This window comes from Ixodes scapularis, unplaced genomic scaffold, assembly GCF_016920785.2.
Source record: "Ixodes scapularis isolate PalLabHiFi unplaced genomic scaffold, ASM1692078v2 PGA_scaffold49__6_contigs__length_1374808, whole genome shotgun sequence".
NCBI lineage: Eukaryota > Metazoa > Arthropoda > Arachnida > Ixodida > Ixodidae > Ixodes > Ixodes scapularis.
The window spans coordinates 218,739-239,077 of record NW_024609878.1 but is presented as its reverse complement, the minus strand read 5'-3'; the positions used below and the strand labels follow the sequence as shown (position 1 = coordinate 239,077).

At 48.5% G+C, this 20,339-nt stretch overlaps 1 protein-coding gene across 1 annotated transcript; it reads left to right on the top strand.

The window, feature by feature from the left end:
- The first annotated feature begins 878 nt into the window (after positions 1-878).
- LOC115327265 (sodium/potassium-transporting ATPase subunit beta) lies at positions 879-7,352 on the top strand. The gene is made up of 3 exons (XM_029988239.4): positions 879-1,359; positions 2,652-3,138; positions 5,063-7,352. The coding sequence occupies exons 2-3, from the start codon at positions 2,789-2,791 to the stop codon at positions 5,658-5,660; spliced, it is 948 nt and encodes a 315-aa protein (XP_029844099.1). The 5' UTR covers positions 879-1,359; positions 2,652-2,788; the 3' UTR covers positions 5,661-7,352.
- Positions 7,353-20,339: the final 12,987 nt, after the last annotated feature.

Here is a 20,339-nt window from a genome sequence, read left to right as displayed (position 1 = left end):
TAGGTCCTCGTTTCCTGAATTGTTCCCGTAATTTCTGGCAGATGGATGGTTCACGGACTAGGGGTTCGGCTGACGGGGAATATGGAAGCGTTTGTTTACCGCAGGGGCCAAAAGTGTTGGAAGGCGTGTCGCTGATGCGTGTGCGACAAACCGTACCGAAAGCGCACAGGATTCGGAACATGCGCCAAAATTATTCTGAACTCGAGGGTCATCGGTCGCACATAGATGTCCTTCCGTTCAGAGCCGTACTTCTGTACAAGTACCCTAGCACGCTTCGTTCTCATAAAAGAAAATGGTCTGGGCCATTTAATGGGCTGTAGTTTCGTGCTATTTTTGAACGTTTATTTCACACTTCTGTCAAATTCGTGCCGCTCTTGCTGATAAGTGATATATAAGTCATGACCGAAAAAATAATGGCAAACAGTTCGCGGGAATTTTTACAGTCCACTTCATAACTTACATCAGATTAATTTTGGCTTGTACGTGTGTGTGGCACACCACATGCCTTTTTTGTTGTCTTCTATAATAAACCGGTAGGTAAGCTGCGCGCAGTGGCGTGCCGACTTATTTATTTTAGTCGGAAAGGGAGGGGCAAACCGGATCCTCCCCCCCCCCCCCCCCAAGGCCCAAGGGGGGGTGCTCTTGGTATCCCTTGGGCGTGTTTGGGCCATTGTTTGCCCTGCCCAGTTGCGGTTGTTTCAGGAAAGGAAAGGGGGGGGGGGATGAAACTCATGCCTTGCCCCCCACTCTGAGAACTGGGGGGAGGGGCAAGCGCCCCCTTGCATCCCCTGTTGGTACGCCCATGGCCGCACGTGCATGACCTTACACCGCAGACGAAAGAGTACCTTCATTTCGATGTGGATTATGTTCTTGCATTCGTGTAGTCCCTGCTACCATTAATGCAAATTAAATAATCCACGATATCAGACATACTGCAGTATCCCGACTCCGTAGTCGTACCGAATCTCGCATACGAGACGCGCGTGGCGTGCACCACTCCACTCCGCGATCCGTCCACATATGGGACGTCCGTTCCGGCCCTCCACGTCGTTGTTCGGCGGCAACGGAGGTCCCTGATTGACTCCTTTTGTGAGTGGATGCGGAGCGAGCGCGAGCAAACCCGACAGCCCGGATGCTGACACTCTGCGGCGAGGTTTCCGTGGGGCCCGCAGATTAGGGTGTCGTCGGACCGCTGCCGGGCTGCGTGGCAGCTGTCTCCCGTCACCGTACTCTTGGCTGGCATGCTGCTTCTGTAGTGCCGTTTAGCCACCGATGTCTCCCCCCCAGGTTCATCTGAACGAGCCGTCTCCGGTGCAGTGCCGAGATGTGGAAGTCTATTTTTTAGTGATTCCTTAGAGGGTGAGTGTTTCTCAAGCCGTTCTTCCTCTATGTGCCCACGTGATAGGTATTGCTATTGTGGCTATTCTTAGCTTCAGGCGGACATAACGATGTGCATGTTCAACGTTCTTTTATCATGTGTCACTTACCTGCAGGGGAAAAACAAACATCATGCTTTTTTTGTTGACCACCATGTAAGAGGAGGAGAGGGAAGCTGCTTTTGTAAGAATTTTGAGTGACGGGCTAAATCTTCTATAATCATCTGGGAGGAGAATAGCGAAAGAGGGTCCTGGTAACAGGGGAGCTCCTTCTTGCCCTCGTCTCTGGTGGTCATCGGAGCGCTCTTTGAATGACGTCAAGCATGTGCATGTTCAACGTTCTTTTATCATGTGTCACTTGCCTGTAGGGCAAAAACAAAAATCACGCTTTTGTTTGGTTAAAAAATTACATCGTATTTCAGTTAACAAGATTAATTTCATTTAAATAACTAGCTAGAAAATAGTGGTTGTTTTATCACTATATGTAGTTTTAAACATCGTAGATTGGTTGATTAATCCGTCCGATCACTGAAAATCCTGAAAGCAATACGGAAGAGAGAGTTACTGTAACCAGCTTTTTATTGATGTAAACCCAGTCATACTAAAACAAAAAGCTTGTTATTTTTAGCTACTTAGAAAGATTTATTTGCTTTTTTATTTTGCGTTCATGATTTGCTTTTAGTAGGATGTTCCGTAATTGACAAACAAAGTGTAAGCTAGGAAAAAAAAAAAAAAAAAAGTCCCACGCTCTGACTCGCTCAAAGGAGCACTGCTTTTTGCCTGTGTTCAGTCTGATAGAAATCTCCCTTGCTTGACTATTCTTTGATTTAAATGCAAAACAATATAGAGGACACCAAATATGTTATACAAAAGGTAAATAAAAATATTTTCAGGGTTATTTTTTGCAGGAAAGGTTCGATTTAAATCATCATAGTAAAATTGGTCTGATTTTGTCAAACAACAAGACCGGGAAGGGGGGGGGGGGGGGGGGGGGGGGGGGATTACGGTTAATCAGCTTTCCTTCCGAAATTCAGCAGCCCTTTCAGCAGTGGTTACGCCACTGCTGATTACGCCAACTTGCTTCGTTTTGGAGCAAGTTGAAGTTGAAAGGAGGAAAGAATATGAGAACAGAGGTATCGAGGAAAATGTGGAAAGTGCGAGGTGTTCTTACGAAAGAAAAGACAGACACGGGCAGATGGGGACACGGACAAGCGAAATACATAAAACCAAAGGCCGACTTCACACAGAAATGGAGCACATGTTTGTGTCGACCAGGCGCTGCGGAGGAAGCGCCATTGTCCGGGGAGCCCGCAGACGTCGAGCCGGCAAGTCCGTCCGCGGCGGAAGAGGGCCCTCGAGCCGAAGCCACAGCGACGACGTCGGCCAGCGTCGCTGTGGAGCCGGACTCGGCCATGGGGCCCCCCGAACAGCTCCAGGAGGACGAGCCCGGCGAAAAGGCCCCGCTGAGAACCGTCTCTTCGGCCGCCGATGGACCCGAGGACGGCGGCGGCCCCGTGGCCAAGGCGGACGGCGCAGCCGCGGCCGGGGACCAGGAGAGGCCGCAGGGCGCGGTGAGCCTCTGGCTCGCCAAGCCCAGGGTCATGTGGTGGATCGCCGTGCTCGTGGCCATCCTCCTGCTGGCTGTGGTTCTGGTGGCCACCTTCCTCTCGACGGGCAAGGAGGCCGAGGAGTTGATATGGACCGGCGAGCCGGGACTGATCACCATCTGGCCCAGACCCAGGGGACGGCACAGGCTGATTCGGTGCGTGGATCCTGATTCTCTTATAGTGTGGTTCTAAGAAAACGTAGTAATCCGTTAGGCTATAGCCTCCTCTATGCTCACAAAGCCTGGCAGTTCGATGACGGAGCCATAGAGTGCACAGTCGCAGATTTGGAGCGCGAGGACCTGGTAGCACAGAGCATTTCTCGGGGAGCTTGTAGTCAGCGCACAGCTTTTGCAGCGGCGAGGACCCGAAACATGGTTTTCAAACCCGACGAGAAAAGAAGCGGTAGCCCGAGGAGCGCGAGAAGCCCGATCGAACATTCCATCGCTCCGGACAAGTGTGTTTCGGCGTCTCGCCGCAGCGGGGCGCCCGTTACATGCCTCTTGTAAAGCCCCTTGATAAAAGCGTTTTTTACAAGTACCGCCAACCATTGTTGTGGAAGCGATCGAGACACGTGCCATGAGCGCTTGCTCCGCCGCCATTCGCTTCCAAGGCCCGCTCATTTCAGTGCTGCGCCGCCATTTGCTTCCAAAGGCCGCTCGAGACATGGGCCTCGTGCACTCGCGCATTTGACGCTACTTGCAAGACGAGCGCAAACACATCGAGGGGCTTTAGCCTCTTGTCTGCCGCTCTACCTTTTCACTTTCGCCGGCCGCGTCTCGTGGCGATCTGCCAGGCTTTGTCACTATAGAGGAGGCTATGGTCAGGCAAAGCTTTAAGTGATACTATATCAGTATTCTGGGGTAACCTTATGACGACATTTATTTTCTCCCAGTGATGTCCGAGGTGCTCAGGAGCAAATAGTCTGAGCCACAACAGAAGGGTGATTTCCCTGTTTACTAAACATGTCTGATGGAGCCCTTGATCAGGATCACGGGCTCCATCGTATATGCTCCATCAAGACAGGATACATGCAACACACACACACACAAAAAAGATATCTTCTTATACCCCTTGTCACATGATATATACGACACACCGAAGCTTCAGTTGGACGTACATCCCACTGACGTTGAACCGCGGCGCTACCAGACTTCACAAGCGACTCGATAGCCGAGTTGTACAACTTATTAAAATAGCTAATGTGAATGTGACTGACTGAAAAAAAAAGTTATTTTTTTATTTTATCTAAAAAACCTGTGTTTTTTGTTTTTTTTTCCTGTAGATTTTGATACATACTTTAGTTGCTTAATATGTTATCAACCCTCTCGCAAAAGTTGGTGCAGTCAATTCGACGTCAGTGCGCTGTACGTTGAACTGAAGTTTTGGGGTGTCGTATATGTGACAAAAAAAAAAAAAAAAAAAAGTAAAAACTACACACTTTTTTTTTCTTTTTTTTTTAGAGTGAAGGCGTTTTTTAGAATTGCCGCTCCGGCACTGAGTGTGTTGCCTGCCTCGCTCTTTCTCGCTCTCCCAGATTGGGCGGCCGGTTCGGGCGATGGTCACAAAGGTTTATGGTTTGGAAGAGGGGGGGGGGGGGTGCTTGGGGCTTTGTTTAGGCGCGAATGCGCGCCGCGCGGCTTTGTAAACGCGTATCCTCGATTGGCTCTCACGGGCCTTTTACTGGCTGAGACTGGAACCTCTGCCTTCAGCGCGAGCTCTCTGGCTTCCGCAATGCCTTGGTTATGCGTGCCTGCGCGTACACACGTGTTTTACCGAGGGCAGAAAGCTCGCGCTAAAGGCGATGTTTTTTTTTTTTGTTTTTTTTATAGGCACCTCCCTCTTCTTCCGTGGTGCATGCTCTAAAAGTTCCAAGCTGTGTCCCATCCTTGCGCAGCTTTTTCAAGTCGGTCATATTTCAGGTTGAAAATTTAGGCGAGAAATTAAACGTAGAACCACCATTCATTTTTGGGACTGGGGTACCGAACACGCTGAAGATCTAAGTGACGAAGTTACACGGCGGCGTACGGTAGCCATGTGCAGGACAGGCGGTCGCCTCGCGGGCACGCTGCTTCCTTCCAGGTTCCGGCACGGCAGCCTGCCATACGAGGGCCGCGACTGGCCGGCACTCACGGGCCAGCTGAAGCGCCTGGTTTCCGGCTACGATCCGGTACGGGCCCAGCGGAACTCCAACGTCACCGAGTGCTTCGGCCGGCGCCCCGACCGCGGACGGGTCTGCCTTTTCGACGTCCGCGCCGTGGCGCCCGAGTGCACGTCCACTCTGGACTTCGGCTACAAGGAAGGAAGCCCCTGCATCTTCCTCCAGTTCGCCAACCTGAGCGGCTGGGAGCCCGGAACCTTCGGCCACCGAGACATCAACCAGTTGCTCCCCGAAGAACTGCGCCCTCTGCTCAAGCCGGGCCTGGTGCTCCTCCACTGCGAGGGCGACACCATCGTGGATCGGGAGAACCTCGGCGGAATAGCGTACACGCCCGAGCAAGGGTTCCGCACCGAGTTCTTTCCCTACTCGGGCCACCGGGACTACATGGCACCGCTGGTGGCGGTCCAGTTCCGTAAGCCCACCGTCGGCGTGGTGGTTGGCGTGCGGTGTCGGCTCTGGGCGCCCAACGTTCCCGTCAACATCACCGCTGAGGTGTTCTTCAACCTGCTCGTGGAGTGAGGTCGCGCTCTTCGTTGGGCCACGCTCAGCAACCGCTCATGTTCGTCGACGGACCCCCTGTTGTTCTTGTTGACAGCAGGAAGCCTCGTGGACTCTCGCTAAAGGCACGAACTGGCCCCCGCCATTTCTTTTTGTTTCTGTTGAGGAACGCAGTCTCTCTCGTAAACTCCTCGGGAAAAGGTTCCAGAAATGGGAAGGGAGGTTGATGTCGTTTACGTTTGGGAATAACCACGGGCATCGTTGTAGGCGTCAAAATTTGGTTGACACCCTTTGCAGATATTAATGGCTGATCGAATCAGTGATGACTGATTACGTCTCCCTCCTCACGGAGTAAGGAACGTTCCCTTTTCCTAAAGGGTGTACGAAAAGGTGTACATATATGGCGCGCCGTTTCGCCAGGGGGTGGTTAAAGATCTGGTTAAAAAGACGGAAATGCTGTGTGAAGACAAAATTTGCTAATGCTCGGTTGCAAAGATTGGAAACGATACATTAATTAACACGTTGTATTCGGTACACCAAACACCACTTTAAGTTGGTGCTAACATAGATTGCCCCCACTTCCCATGGGCAGAGCCTGATTTTTTTTTTTTTTTTTGTTAACAAAAATGAAGGATACAAAACCTTTAAATAACCCTAAAATAAAAGGAGAAATATTTAAACCGTACGCATCTGGCGTCATCTTTTTTTTTTTTTCTTTTTTTTTTTTTTGGTGCTTTTGCACTTTTTGGACGGATCGATAACTTTCAATCTAAAACAAAATGACTCTCTTTTGAGAGAACCGAATTTGGGGCGCGCCCCATCAGGCTTATACAGTCTGCTTTGTGCGTATAAATTCATACGTCTTTTTTCTTTTGCCGATAAGTGAGGCCGGGGCACATTTCGCCTCTTCTAGGTTAGTTTATCCTCAGCATTTTCTTCGAAAGATGTCCCGATCTGACTTTGAGATTTGGCTCCATTGCTTCGCCGATTCGGCAGTATTGTTCGCCCAAGACGCACGAGACTGGAACAGGCTTTTTTCCGTTCGCAGTAGGCGCGAGCGAGAACCTCAGTAACCGATAACTTGAGTAGACGTTCCCGATGGATGTCGGGCGACCTTGTCGTCGAGTACTTCATGCCACACTGCCACTACTTGAGTCACGTGACGTCGTTCTTCCGCCATATTTGTGGGCATTGTAACTTACTTCCCGCCTGAAATCGACGAGTTCCACAGCGTGAAAGATGCGCGAAAGAAGCACGCCGCGCGCTGTAAACTCTCAGCAGCAGTTCTCATAAGTATATGGAGAGTCCAGGTGACGTCAAATAGACATTGTTTTCTGAAAGGTCCATACCTGTCTTCTATGTTCTGATGCTTCGAGCATGCTTCTTTATAATTCACACATTTAAAAATAATATTAGGTCTTTTTTTTTTTCAAATAGTATGTGTCCGAATGTGGGATATATACAGCAAAACACAGCTCTCACGTCATGCCGCCGCAGTGGAGCTGCTGTCGGCGCGGCCCATGCTCAGACGCATCACTTGGCGCTAATCTGGCTTCTGCGCACGTGTAGTGCCCACAACTGGTGAGAGCGAAGGCGCACTTGTTTGTAAACAGCGTGTTTGTTTGTACAGTTTGGTTCCCAAAGCATGCTTGTCCACCTATCGTGTCACTGGAGTCAATAAAAACCGGGTCAGGTGCAAAAATTATCCGGGCATTGACGAATACGGTTGTGTTGTGAAAGAGACGATTCCGCAACGTCATCGGCAAAAAAAAAGAATATATATATATATATTGCTAGATCCAAAGGTTCAAGTAGCAACCTTGTCCGTATGCTACTCGGACACTATCGATATATTTTAACGAACTGCACGCACCCCCGACCTCGCCAGCTCACTGTCGTAAACAAGAGATCTAACCTAAACCTAATAGGGCATCGGAGCTATATTGACGATCTCTTGACTGCCTGACGAGAATCTTCTATAACGAATTTCCGTTAGCGAATCTCGTATAACGAATTTTGTTAACGAATCTCGTTTGTACGAGAAAGGTCATACGCAAGCTAACTTCGACGATGACCACAAAAGGATCCATAAGAACCAGGATATGCACGAAAGAAGCAAACTTATTTTCGAATTCTTCACCGTATAGAGAAGTTTTAGCATGTTACGTGGCCCAACTGTCACAAGTGAAGCTGGTCTGATTCAGACGCCTGAGTAGGGAAAAGTATATTTTTCGGCGTGCAGAATTCGAACCCGGAATGTTGGTTTTCTCCCTCACTCTCTTCATATCTGTAATTCTTAGAGTGAATCTCGATGTTTGATCAATTAAAGTGAAAGCACACCTCCATCATCACTGTACCTATAGGCTGCCGATGTGTCTGGTGCTGCGGCTCTCATTTCCTCTTGATTAAATACATGTTTGTTGTGACCGAATCTTTCAGCAAAACCTATGGTATTACACGAATATATATGATGTCGCATAATGCTTTTATAGGGGAGGCCGATATCGGTTTCTCCGTTTTTAGAGCGAAATTATTTCATATAGTTTTACCATATAGCGGAACTTCTCCACCGTAGTACGAAAAGATTTCGGTATATAGCGAAACTTCGCTATATAGGTATAGCTTCGCTTTGGTGCGCTAGGTGGCGCTTTTGCTATTATTATGGCGACCACGTGGTTGCGATCTCTGTGTACAGCCGAGGAAAAGAGAGCCGGCACTGATCACATCGAAGGACACCAAAACCGGCGTTTATGTTGAATCGGGAACAAGTCTGGTTTGAGGAGCCCTTCGGACGCCCGGTGTCCTTACCACGGTTCTGTTCTGGTTGTTAAAGGGGTACTCCACCGATTTTTTGAGCTACCTCAACTAACTATATTTTCTGACTCCCCGGCCTTTACTCTCTCCGGTATGCTATTTAGAATCGCGAAATTCATAATAGTTATTGCGACATCGGCAAATGAAAATGATGCAAAAACCAACATTCAAATATACGCGCGCTTTTCAGGGCCGTGACGTCAGTGGCAGGCAGGCTTGCCAGTCGAGCAAGCAGCCAAAAAATAGAATGTGCCAATCATTTGTTCCGTGCTGGAGCGCGGGTACTGCAGCGAGCTTCCCAAGCATTCATTTGACACCATGAAACTGCTTCGAATCAGTTTAAAACGAAATCTACAGCCCAAAGAGTGGACCCCTGCCTTCCAGTGACGTCACTTTTTCATTGGTGCCAGTAGAGACTTTCAGTTTGAAAAACACGGTGAGGACCAAAACTGTAAATTCAATAACTTCGCGAAAAAACAATATTTTGACCTAATATTTGGGATACTATTTTCGCGATGTTTGTTGGTTAGTTTAGCAAAATTTCAAGAAAATCGGAGACAATGAAAAAATCGGTGGAGTAGCCCTTTAAGTGAACGCTGCCTTCCGGAGGGCCTCCCTCTCTGTGTGTTGCCCCGTGGAGCTCGATGTATTTGGAAGTGTGTCCTGCATGTCCGGCGTTCATCTGGGGGTCAGTGTCGACCGGAGCCACCAGATAAAGGGGCACGCTTGGGATAACGGCACTTAATTCCCCGACTGTCTTGTGGGCGCCGCCATTTTGGTGCTTTGTGCAGAGTGGGCGCAATTGGCGTTAGCTTTAGATGCGGCATAAGACAATTCAGACGATATTGTTTTGCTCCGTTGCGGACTGTTTTAACGTTTCTGGAGGACGGAAAAGCGTTTCCTGTTATTTCAGATAAAGCTCCGGATAACTGGCAACACTGAGTTCAAGCACCAATATGGCGAAGGTGTCATTACTCTGAAGCGTTGTCTTTTCAGTGGCTCTGGTGGGGAGCTCCTATCCGCGCAACCACTGCTGTTTTCTCCGGCACGTCCGACACACGCCAGTGGTTGTATGGGTAGCACTGCCCCCTCGATCCCCGTTTGTCGCAGCACTGTCGCTGCGTTGCGGCTGCGGTTAGGCCTCGTGGGATATGTTTCAATTATTGTTGAAGAGGGCCATGGCGAGCGCACTATGGTTACTTTACTATCATGAGTTGTATTAGTGGAAACACTCGGTGGTGCAGCGTGTTCTGGTGCAGGCTGCCTTAAGGAATTGGTTCACACACTTGCGTCGAGTCCGACCGTGCGCAACTGCAGCGGCTTGCGACGTACGGGTTGCTATGGCAACCACTGCGTCGGCTCCAACAGAACGGCGGGGTAAAAGCCGGTTTTGTTGCTATATGCAACCGACGCAGCTGTTGCCATAGCAACCCGTACGTTGCAAGCCGTTGCAGTTGCACTCAGTCGCACTCGACGAAAGTGTGTGAATCGCCCTTTATAAATTACTTGTAGCGTTCGCCGAGGTACTTTTTTGTTCGAAATCTGGGTCAATCTTGTTTTAACCATTATATAAACTGGCGGCTGTTATCGTGAGTATGTGCAAAGATAACTTGGGTAACTCTCGAGTTTTGTCGATTTCATGTAAGCCCTGCTATAATTTGATTGGAAGTACAGACACCGCCGTTTTCTTTACCAAAATCAGCGTAAAAACTGTTACAGCATTACGCTGTTCCCCTGTGTGTATCTGAAAGCGCATTTCGAGTTATGTCACATTTATGCAATCTACATTACTATTTAATTTCCAAATGAAAAGAAAGAGGTGTTTGCGAAATCAGAGACGATGCAATGAACTCCATGCGCACGATGAAAGGCGCGGAGATAATACCCGAACAAAACAGTGAATAGGCTTGTCGTTCCCGATGTGAACGAACTCTATGATACTGTTACAACGAAGGCAGTCTGACTACACCTGGCTGACGTGAAGCAAAGATGAAAGCGTTTCTTTTTCTTGTCTTGACATCTGTTCCCTCGAAGACGTTCGTTTAGTTACTGGAAGTTCAACGTACGGTCCCACGAGGTTGTTTTCCGACGCCATTATGACCGTAGATGGTTTGACGTGCATCCGGAAAGATCAATCCTATGCACCAATTCCAGCCCACATTTCATCACCAGTGACCAAAGATCATATCCGAATGTGCTCTTACTCTCCATCGTTTAGCATTTAGTAGTCTGAGGAATGCATCTATACAGCTCGTGATATATATTGGGTGGCAGTACTACGTAATATGCTAGTCTCTCTCGTGTTCGTTCGTTATCGGCGCTTGTCGAATTTCTGGCAGTACGAACATACATGCTAAAAAAATACCCCACCCAAAAAACGATCTCTTTTTTTTTTTTTTCGTTTTTTATGCGCTTTTGAATTGCGACGACAGAATAACGCATAAGTCGTTCGAGTACGCTGGAAAGAAATAAGGAAAAATGTTTATTCTATTAATGAACGCAAAAACTGTGGGAATTCTGCCCCAATGGAATTCAAAATCCTTGCTTTTTCTCTTCTTTTTTTTTTCTTCTTAATGTCGTGAAAAAGGGCAGGCATACGGGTAGAAGTTCAAGGGGCAAGCACTCCCAATTATCACCATTTAAGTCTTATTCAGCCGGCTAGCACACGAGCAAAATAATATATAGGGAAACCTCCGCTCATTATTACAAACCTTTCGTTGTTGTTGAAACAATAGTTCAAGCACACGCATGCTACCAGCAACGTCGTGCTATAGCGTTGGGGCCGACGTAGTTTTCAGGAAGAACGGTAGACTCGCAAGCATGAGTGTATCGATCGACTTAGTCGAACGCAGACTTTTTTATTCTTTTTTGGGAGGGAGGGGGATGAAACGCGCGACCGTTTGTTGAATTTCGGGTTGATTTATCGATCGCAGTTGCCACAATTGGCGCCCAACGTGGGGAGCTTGGTTCAACGTAGCGCGGCCGAGCTGATGTTCTCGGAAGTGCGTTAGGCTCGAAGCTATACATGTTCGAGCACGCGTTAAGCCATATTCGCACTGGTCATGCACCATACAAAAAGACACGGCATTTGCTGCAGACAGGATTATGGGCGGAGACGCCCCATGCATGTTCGAAGCAAGTTTGCTTCTTGCACATGTTCACTTCATGCACATGTATGTGCAAACTGTTTTTTTTTTCAAACAAGCCCTCGTTTGCCCGCACTCTAGGTGTGGGCACTGCGCAAGCGCAGAAATCAGATTCCCGCGAGGTGAAGCTTCTGCGCATGCGCCCCGGCGACAACAGCGCCACCGCGGAGGCGTGTCGTCAGAGCCGTGTGTTCGTCTATACAAGGAAGAAAGACGCCTCAGCGTCTGCAGACTGCCTTTGTATAATGTGTTGTAATTAAAGTCGTGTGACCGCGACTTTAGGCTAAAATTTCAATAAACGTTTTTTAAGTGTGCTAAAAATTTTGTTCGCCGTTTGTTATGCTACTATGAAGCGCGAAGTATCAGAACTTACGCAAACTGCCTGGGTTCGCGATTTTTTTTTGTGTGTGTTTTTGTTGTTAAAAATTGTAATCTTTTACACACACACACACACACACACGCACAAACACACACACACACACACACACACACACACACACACATATATATACCGGGTGTTTCTGCGAATACTTTCAAAAATCCTAAAAATTAAAGGGTTAAAAAGAAAAAACTTTCTTCGGGAACAAATTACCAGCCACGGCGGACGTCAGGAATTGCCAAAAACATAGTAATTAGCCAACTAATTAATTAAAATTTGTTAATTAACTTCTTAACTAGTGGAAATAGACATATGGTTCTAATTAGAAAGTTGCTGAGCGTTATCGAAAACCACTAAATCAGTCATTTTCAAAAAGACTTTGAGCGTGTGAGAAGCGTAGTAGTGCACTAAAGTTACCGCTCTTTGAGCAGGTACAAAGCTAGCGGTTGCGATAAGGCGCCCGCGCGATTTTTCCGTCTCTTATCTAGCCCCAGCCTTGTATCTGCTCCACCGGCGGTAACTTTAGTGTACTACTACGCTTCTCACGCGCCGAAAGTCTTTTTGAAAATGACTGATTTAGTGGTTTTCGGTGACGCTGTGCAAGTTTCTAATTGGAACCACATGTCTATTTCCACTAATTAAAAAGTTAATTAACAAATTTTAATTAATTAGTTGGCTAATTACTATGTTTTTGGCAATTCCTGACGTCCGCCGTGGCTGGTAATTTGTTCCCGAAGAAATTTTTTTTTTTTTTTTTTTTTTTTTTACGCTTTAAGTTTTAGGATTTTTGAAAGTCTTCGCAGAAACACCCGGTATATATATATATATATATATATATATATATATATATATATATATATATATATATATATATATATATATATATATATATATATATATACTTTTTGTATTTTTTGCGGCACTGCGTTTTAGCTTTTGAGTTTCGCACCAGCACTAAACGTTTCAAAGATGGACGGCCGCTTCAAGACCCGGATCTGAACTCGGGTCCGCATCCAGATTTATTCTGGATTTCATTTTCTGGAATGGAATGTCGATGTTCGAAGATCTAAAATCCATGTTCTGGATTCAAGTATGATTATACAGTCTATATAGATCCAGACTCGGATTATGCCTAACGTGCTCTGGAATTGGTGCGCAGGATATGGAGGTTCGGTTGCACTGTTACCGAGTCCGGATTCAGCTTGTGGTTTCGGCGAATTGTTGCTAGCTCGAGGCTGGTTAGCCAATGGAGTGTGCGTGGTGTTAAAAAAAAATGAATATTTGACTTTTTTTTTTTTTTTGTCTTCGTGGAGGAGTTTGTTCTCCGCGAGAGCGGCACGTCCGAGTAGGCGGAGCACTCAACGGTTCTTTCTCGTGTTCATCAACATCTCCCTCCTGCCTCCTGAAATCCCTTCCTTTCCCCTCCACCAAACGACGAGAAATGAAGAGAAATAATAAACGAACAAGATAAGCCAACCCGGGCCTGGTTTGCCTTTGTATCCCTTCTTCATTCCGCGCACCTAGCGGCTAAGTTGAGAGCTATAGACTTATGGGGGCATGGACTCCTAATGGAGGCATGTGCGAACTACAGGGGCCGCTTCTCTAGCGATCATCATCATCGTTTTGTGACGTCACAGGTAGGACAGACTGGGACAGACCGCGCAGATCTCGGATCCCTCGGCTCGTCAGGTCGCTTCGTGCGCTGTTTGGGCAACGCGCGGCAAAGCCTGTTCAACGTATTAGTTGCGTTTATTTGGTGAAGTGATATTCGTAGTAGGACTGTTGAAACAGCACGTTTCACGCGTAGTCGTGCCACCGAACACTTTTGGCGCTGAGGTGTCGAAGCGCTCGGATGGGGGTGTGCTGTTCTCTACCCCAGTACAGAAAGCTGGATGATGAAAATAGAATATACAGCGCTTCATCCCACTACAACATCTACCACGGCGAATAGGGTGTATTTCTTTTTAAATTATGATTCGGACAAAATAAAACTAAGAAAGGAATGTCTCATCAAATTGAAAATAGGAAAGCGAAATTCGAGCTCGCGTGTGTAGCAAACACTTCGGTGAAAGCGACTCTGTGCATCCTTCCAATGTGTTCCGTGAGTGCTGGTCTCTCATTAGTTCCAAGTTGATTCTTTTTTTAAATTTTGTAGACCAGTAAGCGAACATTTCCTTATAATTACTGGCAGGAAGAAGCGGTGGCTGGCTTTCGGGTCGTTTCAACTAAATCCCCGCTTATTCTCTCGGTCGACGCGAAACGCGTGGGACCCCCTCGCGATCGAAGTCTTAAATTTAGTAAGTCAGTGACACTTTAGCGTCCCAAAAAATGAGGAATATACACCTGCTATGAATTACTAATGTTTGTACGTTTAATTTCTGAGGACCCAAATGCGCATAAGGCGTAATGCGTTTCTCAGCGAGCGATTTTAAATTTTTAAGCAATTCTTAGTAAAAATAGAATTGAACAAATTAATCAATTGCCTTAATTCGCCGGGCCATGGCCGACAGTTAAAGAATTTATGAAAATTTATGCTTTTCTTTCGAGCAGAAGTCGCGATGTGGCAAACTTCTCTGCCACGTATTCGATTCGAGGGGAGTTAATCGTCAGTTTCTGACGAGCATTTGCTCGGCAGCAACTGTCGAGTCACACTTGGATAGAAACGTTGGTATCCGTAAGCTCGATGTAGCTAAAACAAGTGTGCGGCGCTTTAGAACACAACTGTGCGCGCGTACACAGCTATAAGAAGACAGCACGTCATTCACTCAGGTGAATGCAAAACCCGTTTGTACAGCAGCTTCCACAGGTCCGAAAACACAAGAATAAAAGAAGTTGTGAATAGCCCTAACGCACGCCGCGCAAGCTGTAATGCGAAGCTCGAGGCTTGTTTTTGAACATTTTGAAGTTTTTCTAATAAAAAAAAAAAAAAAAAAAAAACTTCGAGGCCCTGTTATTCCTTAGAAAGATCTTTCACAAGAACGTTATACGCGTTTCTTTAACAGATAAACCGTTTTTAATTGGCATAGATGCGAGCTAATTTATAACCACATCGTGCTTTGGCACAGCGTGTCGTCTGCTCGCATCCTACCAGCTGCGTCACAGGGGGGGGGGGCCCGCGAGGTGGCGTCACCAAAACATCTCGCCGAGACGAAACTGAAGAGTATGTGGACTGCTTGGACGAGCTCTCAAGCCCCGGGACCATAGCCAACTTAAAACTGGTCCAAGATATACCTCTGCCGGCTGCTCAGAGTCTGCCAGTGAACACCGAAGCCCAGGATAGGCTGGATTTCCATCCTTTCATGAAATCTTCACAAGTCGAGCCGGTCCTGGACTATGGAAAGACTGCCAGGGTTACTGCAAACATATCTCAGAACAGTGGTGCAGATGAAAACCTGCTTTATTCCTGCGTGCCGTGCTCCATAGACATTGCTGTAGCAGAGAGAACACAGAAGGTCAATGACAGTAACATGTCATTGGCAAGCTGCATACAACGTGAGGTACTACTTTTGGACACGGGGTCAACAGGAGAGAGCACAAGCTATAACGGCAATATCTGCACTTCCCTCGAGTGTTCGCAAAGACCGTATCAAGATAGGATTGAAAAGCTCGAAAATCAGATACACAAGTTGACCGATCGTTTGCAACAAGCTGACGCCGGCAGAATAACAAGTGAGCTGGTGGCACAGCGGTTGCAGAGGCTTGAAAAGAAGTGGCAAGAACAGGAACGAGAACGGGAAACGCCGGTGAGTTTGATCACCAGATGTGAAGGACTGGAAGCAAGGCTCAACAGGCTACTGAATGCTCAGATAGAAGATCTGAATGTGGCGCCGCTGACAAATTCCTGCAACAACAAAGGGGTGTGCCCTATCTCGACACTCCCAATCAACAGACCATTGACGGACACTCTGGACAGAAAAAGCGTGGAAAATGCGCCTGACGGTAAACCACCCGTCGTCAAGTCAAGCGCAAACGACACGGGCCCAAAATGTGATTCTGACATCGCTCAACCAGCGTATAGTGAGGGAGGAAGAAGACGACAACCTCTCCCATTGGCTTCAGGTACAACCAAGCAGGCGCGCGCAACTAATATAACGATCAGTGAACCCTCGACGAGTTGTAAAACAACCACCCAGCCAATTATACAACCACCGTGGGGGGTATTACGGGAGGTGTTGATTGCTGGAGACCACAATGTACGGCAGTTTGCCCCGGCCTTTCACGGTGAAATGACAGATGGCCAAAGCTTCGAAATCTTGATGAACAGAAAAGCGACCACGGCAACAGTTCACGCAATGATCGAGGAATATGAAAAACAGGCGAGGAGAATTCCAAGGATGTACATCGTGCGTGTTGGGATCAACGACCTTTTGCTAGGACATCAACCGGATGCCATCGTGGAGGGCCTCGGAAACAAATGGGGCAAGAGGCAAAGTGCTTTAACGGTTTGCTCCATTCCTGAAGTTACGACCAGGGGCAGAGAGATACAAGCAGCAGCTATGCTGTTAAATGCGAAGCTCAGAAAAATGTGCAAGAAAATACGAGCCAAGTATGTTGACTTCGCGCAGGACCTAGCAATCAATGCCGCCATGAAAAAAGACGGGATGCACTACAACCACGAAGGTGTCCGGATAGTGACAAACCGCTTGGCGGAGATAGCGCGGAATTTTTTAGGCGATCGGAGGAAGAAGAGGATCAACCCGGGAAGCCATCAGAATTACAAGCAGAAAGAACAAGAAAGCTTGACACAATATGCAGACGTGGGACCCCAGAATATACGCCACAAGGGATTGAAAGACAGTCAGGTGCACGACAGCGAGCCGGAAGCCCCATCGTCCTACAGAGAGAACTGGAGGCGGCGCTCTTCACGACTGAGCCTCAAGCCGGGAACCAAGGGTCAGACAGATTGGCCGCGTATAGAACGTTCCCCGCCTCAGGCTTTATCACACCTAGAAAAGAATGCGCCCACGGTGGGACAGCAACCACACACCGAAGGAACCCCGGTGCTCTCGGTACCAGCGTGGCTCCATCCCGCACAGATACAGCAAGTAAAAGTGATAAATACAAGCTTTACTGTCAGCTTTAGAGTGTGGACGGTGCGTCCATCGCGGTTCTCGGTCCAGGAACAAGTGCCCGAGCTCTCACTAGCACGCGATTGTCACGAGGCTCGCGGCATCGGCTGCTTAGTCCACCTGCCGGTGGCGCCGGTACATAACACCTCTTCCCCCTCAGATGTAGCCCCCATAGCGTTCTGGAGGGTGCCTATTTCTTGGAGGTTGCTCCCTTCTTCCGCTTCCGGCGTCTGTCGTATGTTCCGGCGTCGTCTCGGAATTATCTTGAAATGACGATCTCTCGGTAGGGTGATCGTGTTGAGAGTCCGAAACAGGAGCAGGAACAGACCACTCAGCCGATGGAGTCGATGTCGTAAATCGACGCCTTATTTGATCCACGTGGCGGCGGGTTGATCCAGTTGCTGTCTCTACCAGCCAGGAGCGAATTCCAAATCTTTTGGTCAACTTTCCTTGGATCCACTTGGGGGTTCCTTTGAAGTTTAGGACATAGACTGCCTGTCCCTCTTGAAATACCCTGGACGGCGGTGTCTTTTCCATATCTCGTTCCTTGTGACTACTTTCTCGAGGAGGAAGGAGTCTACTGATGTTAGTAGCAAGCTCCCTGTTGAACATCAAAAATGCTGGTGTTTTTCCTGTCGAGCTGCAAACTGAGTTGTGTTGTTTGTACAGGAATCTAGCAATTCTCAGTGAGAGCGATCCCGTTTTCTCTCTTGACAAACTTTGCTTAAGTTCGTAAACCATGCGCTCGGCTTGGCCGTTTGTCGCTGGATGGTACGGAGCGCTGGTCACAAACTTCACGCCATTCTTTTCATAAAAGTCTGTTATCTCCTTCGATACGAAGACGCTTCCGTTGTCGGAAACAATCTTGCGAGGCAGTCCAAAAGTTGCGAACATACCTCGGAGTTCTTTGATGACCGCTGCAGATGTAGTCATGCTTCGCACTTCTAGCCACTTCGTGTAGGCATCTACAACGACAAGGAACATGTTTCCTTCCAGAGGGCCTGCAAAGTCCAAATGCAGCGTGTCCCAAGGAAGTGATGCGTGATCCCACGTAGGAAGCGGTGCCTTGCTTGGTATCTTCCTGGACTCTTGGCAGATGGGGCAGCTGCCAACAGCGTCCTCTATGTCGCGGTCGATGCCAGGCCACCACACATAGCTGCGTGCAGATGACTTCATGGCCACAATTCCCTTGTGTCCAGCATGCACTAAATTCATGGCTTCAGGTCGTGCCAAGGCTGGTATGACCACCCGGGATCCCCATATGACACATCCTCTTTGAGTGGACATCTCTGCGCCTTTTTTTCTGTACGCGGTAAAGTCCTTCTCCGTGAGCTCATGAAGCTTGCCTTGCTGCACAGCCTCGTAGACGCGGGACAGAATCGGATCAGCGCATGTCATGGCTGCTATCTTCTCTGCTGTCAGCGGAGAACTTGTCAAGGCTTCAATCATCAGGACGTCTCCCGGTGAGCAAGGCTCGTCGTCACTGTCAGGTAGGGGCAGACGGCTTAGAACATCCGCGTTCTGGTGTCGTTTTCCAGGCCTGTACACGAGTTTGTAATCGTACGCCGATAGTTTGACGCACCATCGCCGCATTCGGGGTGACAAGACTTGTGGTACCGGCTTCTGCGGTCCCAAGATGCCAAGCAGTGGTTGGTGATCGGTGATAATAACGACACTTCGTCCGGCGATGTATTGGTGAAAGTGCATCGCCCCAAACACCACTGCTAATCCTTCTCGATCAAGCTGCGAGTAATTTTTCTCGGCATCCCCTAGAGTTCTTGACGCGAATGCGATTGGAGCTTCCCTGCCCTCGTGGTCGACCTGCGCAAGAACTGCGCCGACGCCATATGGTGACGCATCACAGGACAGAAGCAGTGGTTTTGACTCATCGTAGTGAGCCAACGTTGTCTTGCGGAGTACCAACTCTTTCAACTTCCGGAAAGCGAGGGCATGGCGCTCTTCCCAGTGCCAAGCAACGTTTTTGGCTAGTAGTCTGTAGAGATCGCAGGCTACAGTCGCTCGGTTTTCTAAGAACCTGTCGTAGAATGCGAGCATTCCGAGGAACGACTGCAGCGTGGCTTTTGACGTAGGTTCTGGCAACTCCCTGAATGCCTTGATCTTGTCGTTGGTTGGATGAACACCAACCGCATCGATCGTGTGGCCCAGGTAAGTGACCTCAGGAACGCCAAATAGGCACTTCTCACGGTTTGCTCGCAGGCCAGCTTCTTGGAGTCTTGACAGGACAAGGTTCAGGCGCTGGGCGTGTTCCGCGGTTGTGGCACCGCTGACAATGATGTCGTCCAGATACACGCTGACACCGGCTATCCCTGCAAGTGTTGTCTCCATGCATTTCTGGAAAATGGCTGGTGCTGCCGAGACGCCGAAAGGAAGTCGCTTGACACGATAAAGGCCCTTTATCGTGTTGATGGTAAGAACGTCAGCTGTGTTCTCGGTGACTCGTAACTGCTGGTATGCTTGAGCCAGGTCGATGGTGGAGAAAATTCTCCCTCCCCGCAGCTTTGCGAGCACCTCTGTCACTGTCGGCAGTGGATATGACGCCTTGAGCGTCACAGCGTTGACGGTGCTCCGGTAGTCACCACAAAGTCTGATGCTGCCGTTTTTCTTCCTTACTACTACAACGGGTGTTGCCCAATTCGAGTGCTGAGTCTGTTCAAGGATGCCTTGTTCCGTGAGACGTTGCAGCTCGGCTTCCACCGCTGGTTTGAGCGCGAATGGCACAGTGCGAGCTCGTAGAAACTTGGGTGACGCGTTGTCTTCCAGTTCTAGGCTTACCGCTGGTCCGTTGTAGCCGTTCAGGTTTCCGTCAAAAACTGACCCGTACCTTTCGATGGTGGCTGTCAGGCTGCCGTCCAACACCACCTGGTGCACGCCGCTGAGGCCAATTCCCAGGGCTGTGAACCAATTCCGCCCAAGAAGGTTACATCCGGGGTGCTTCATCACAAGAAGAGGCAAATTCACTTTCAGTTTCTTGAACTGGACCATGACGTGAATTGTTCCCAGAGATTCGATGCCTTCCCCAGACCAGGTACGCAGAGCGATGTTATCGTCTGTAAATTCCGGAGGGTTTCTTGGCCACGCTGCTCGGAAAGTTTGTTCGCTGATCAAAGAAAACGCCGCTCCCGAGTCCACCTCAAATCTGAGAGGAACACCCTGAACCTCCAGGCTTATCATAACCTTCTCTGCCGGCTCCCGCCGCGGTGTTACGGCGTACAAGTCACCCAGCGTGCCTGACGGTTCTGTAAAGGGGCCATGATTTTCCTGTGGTTCGAGT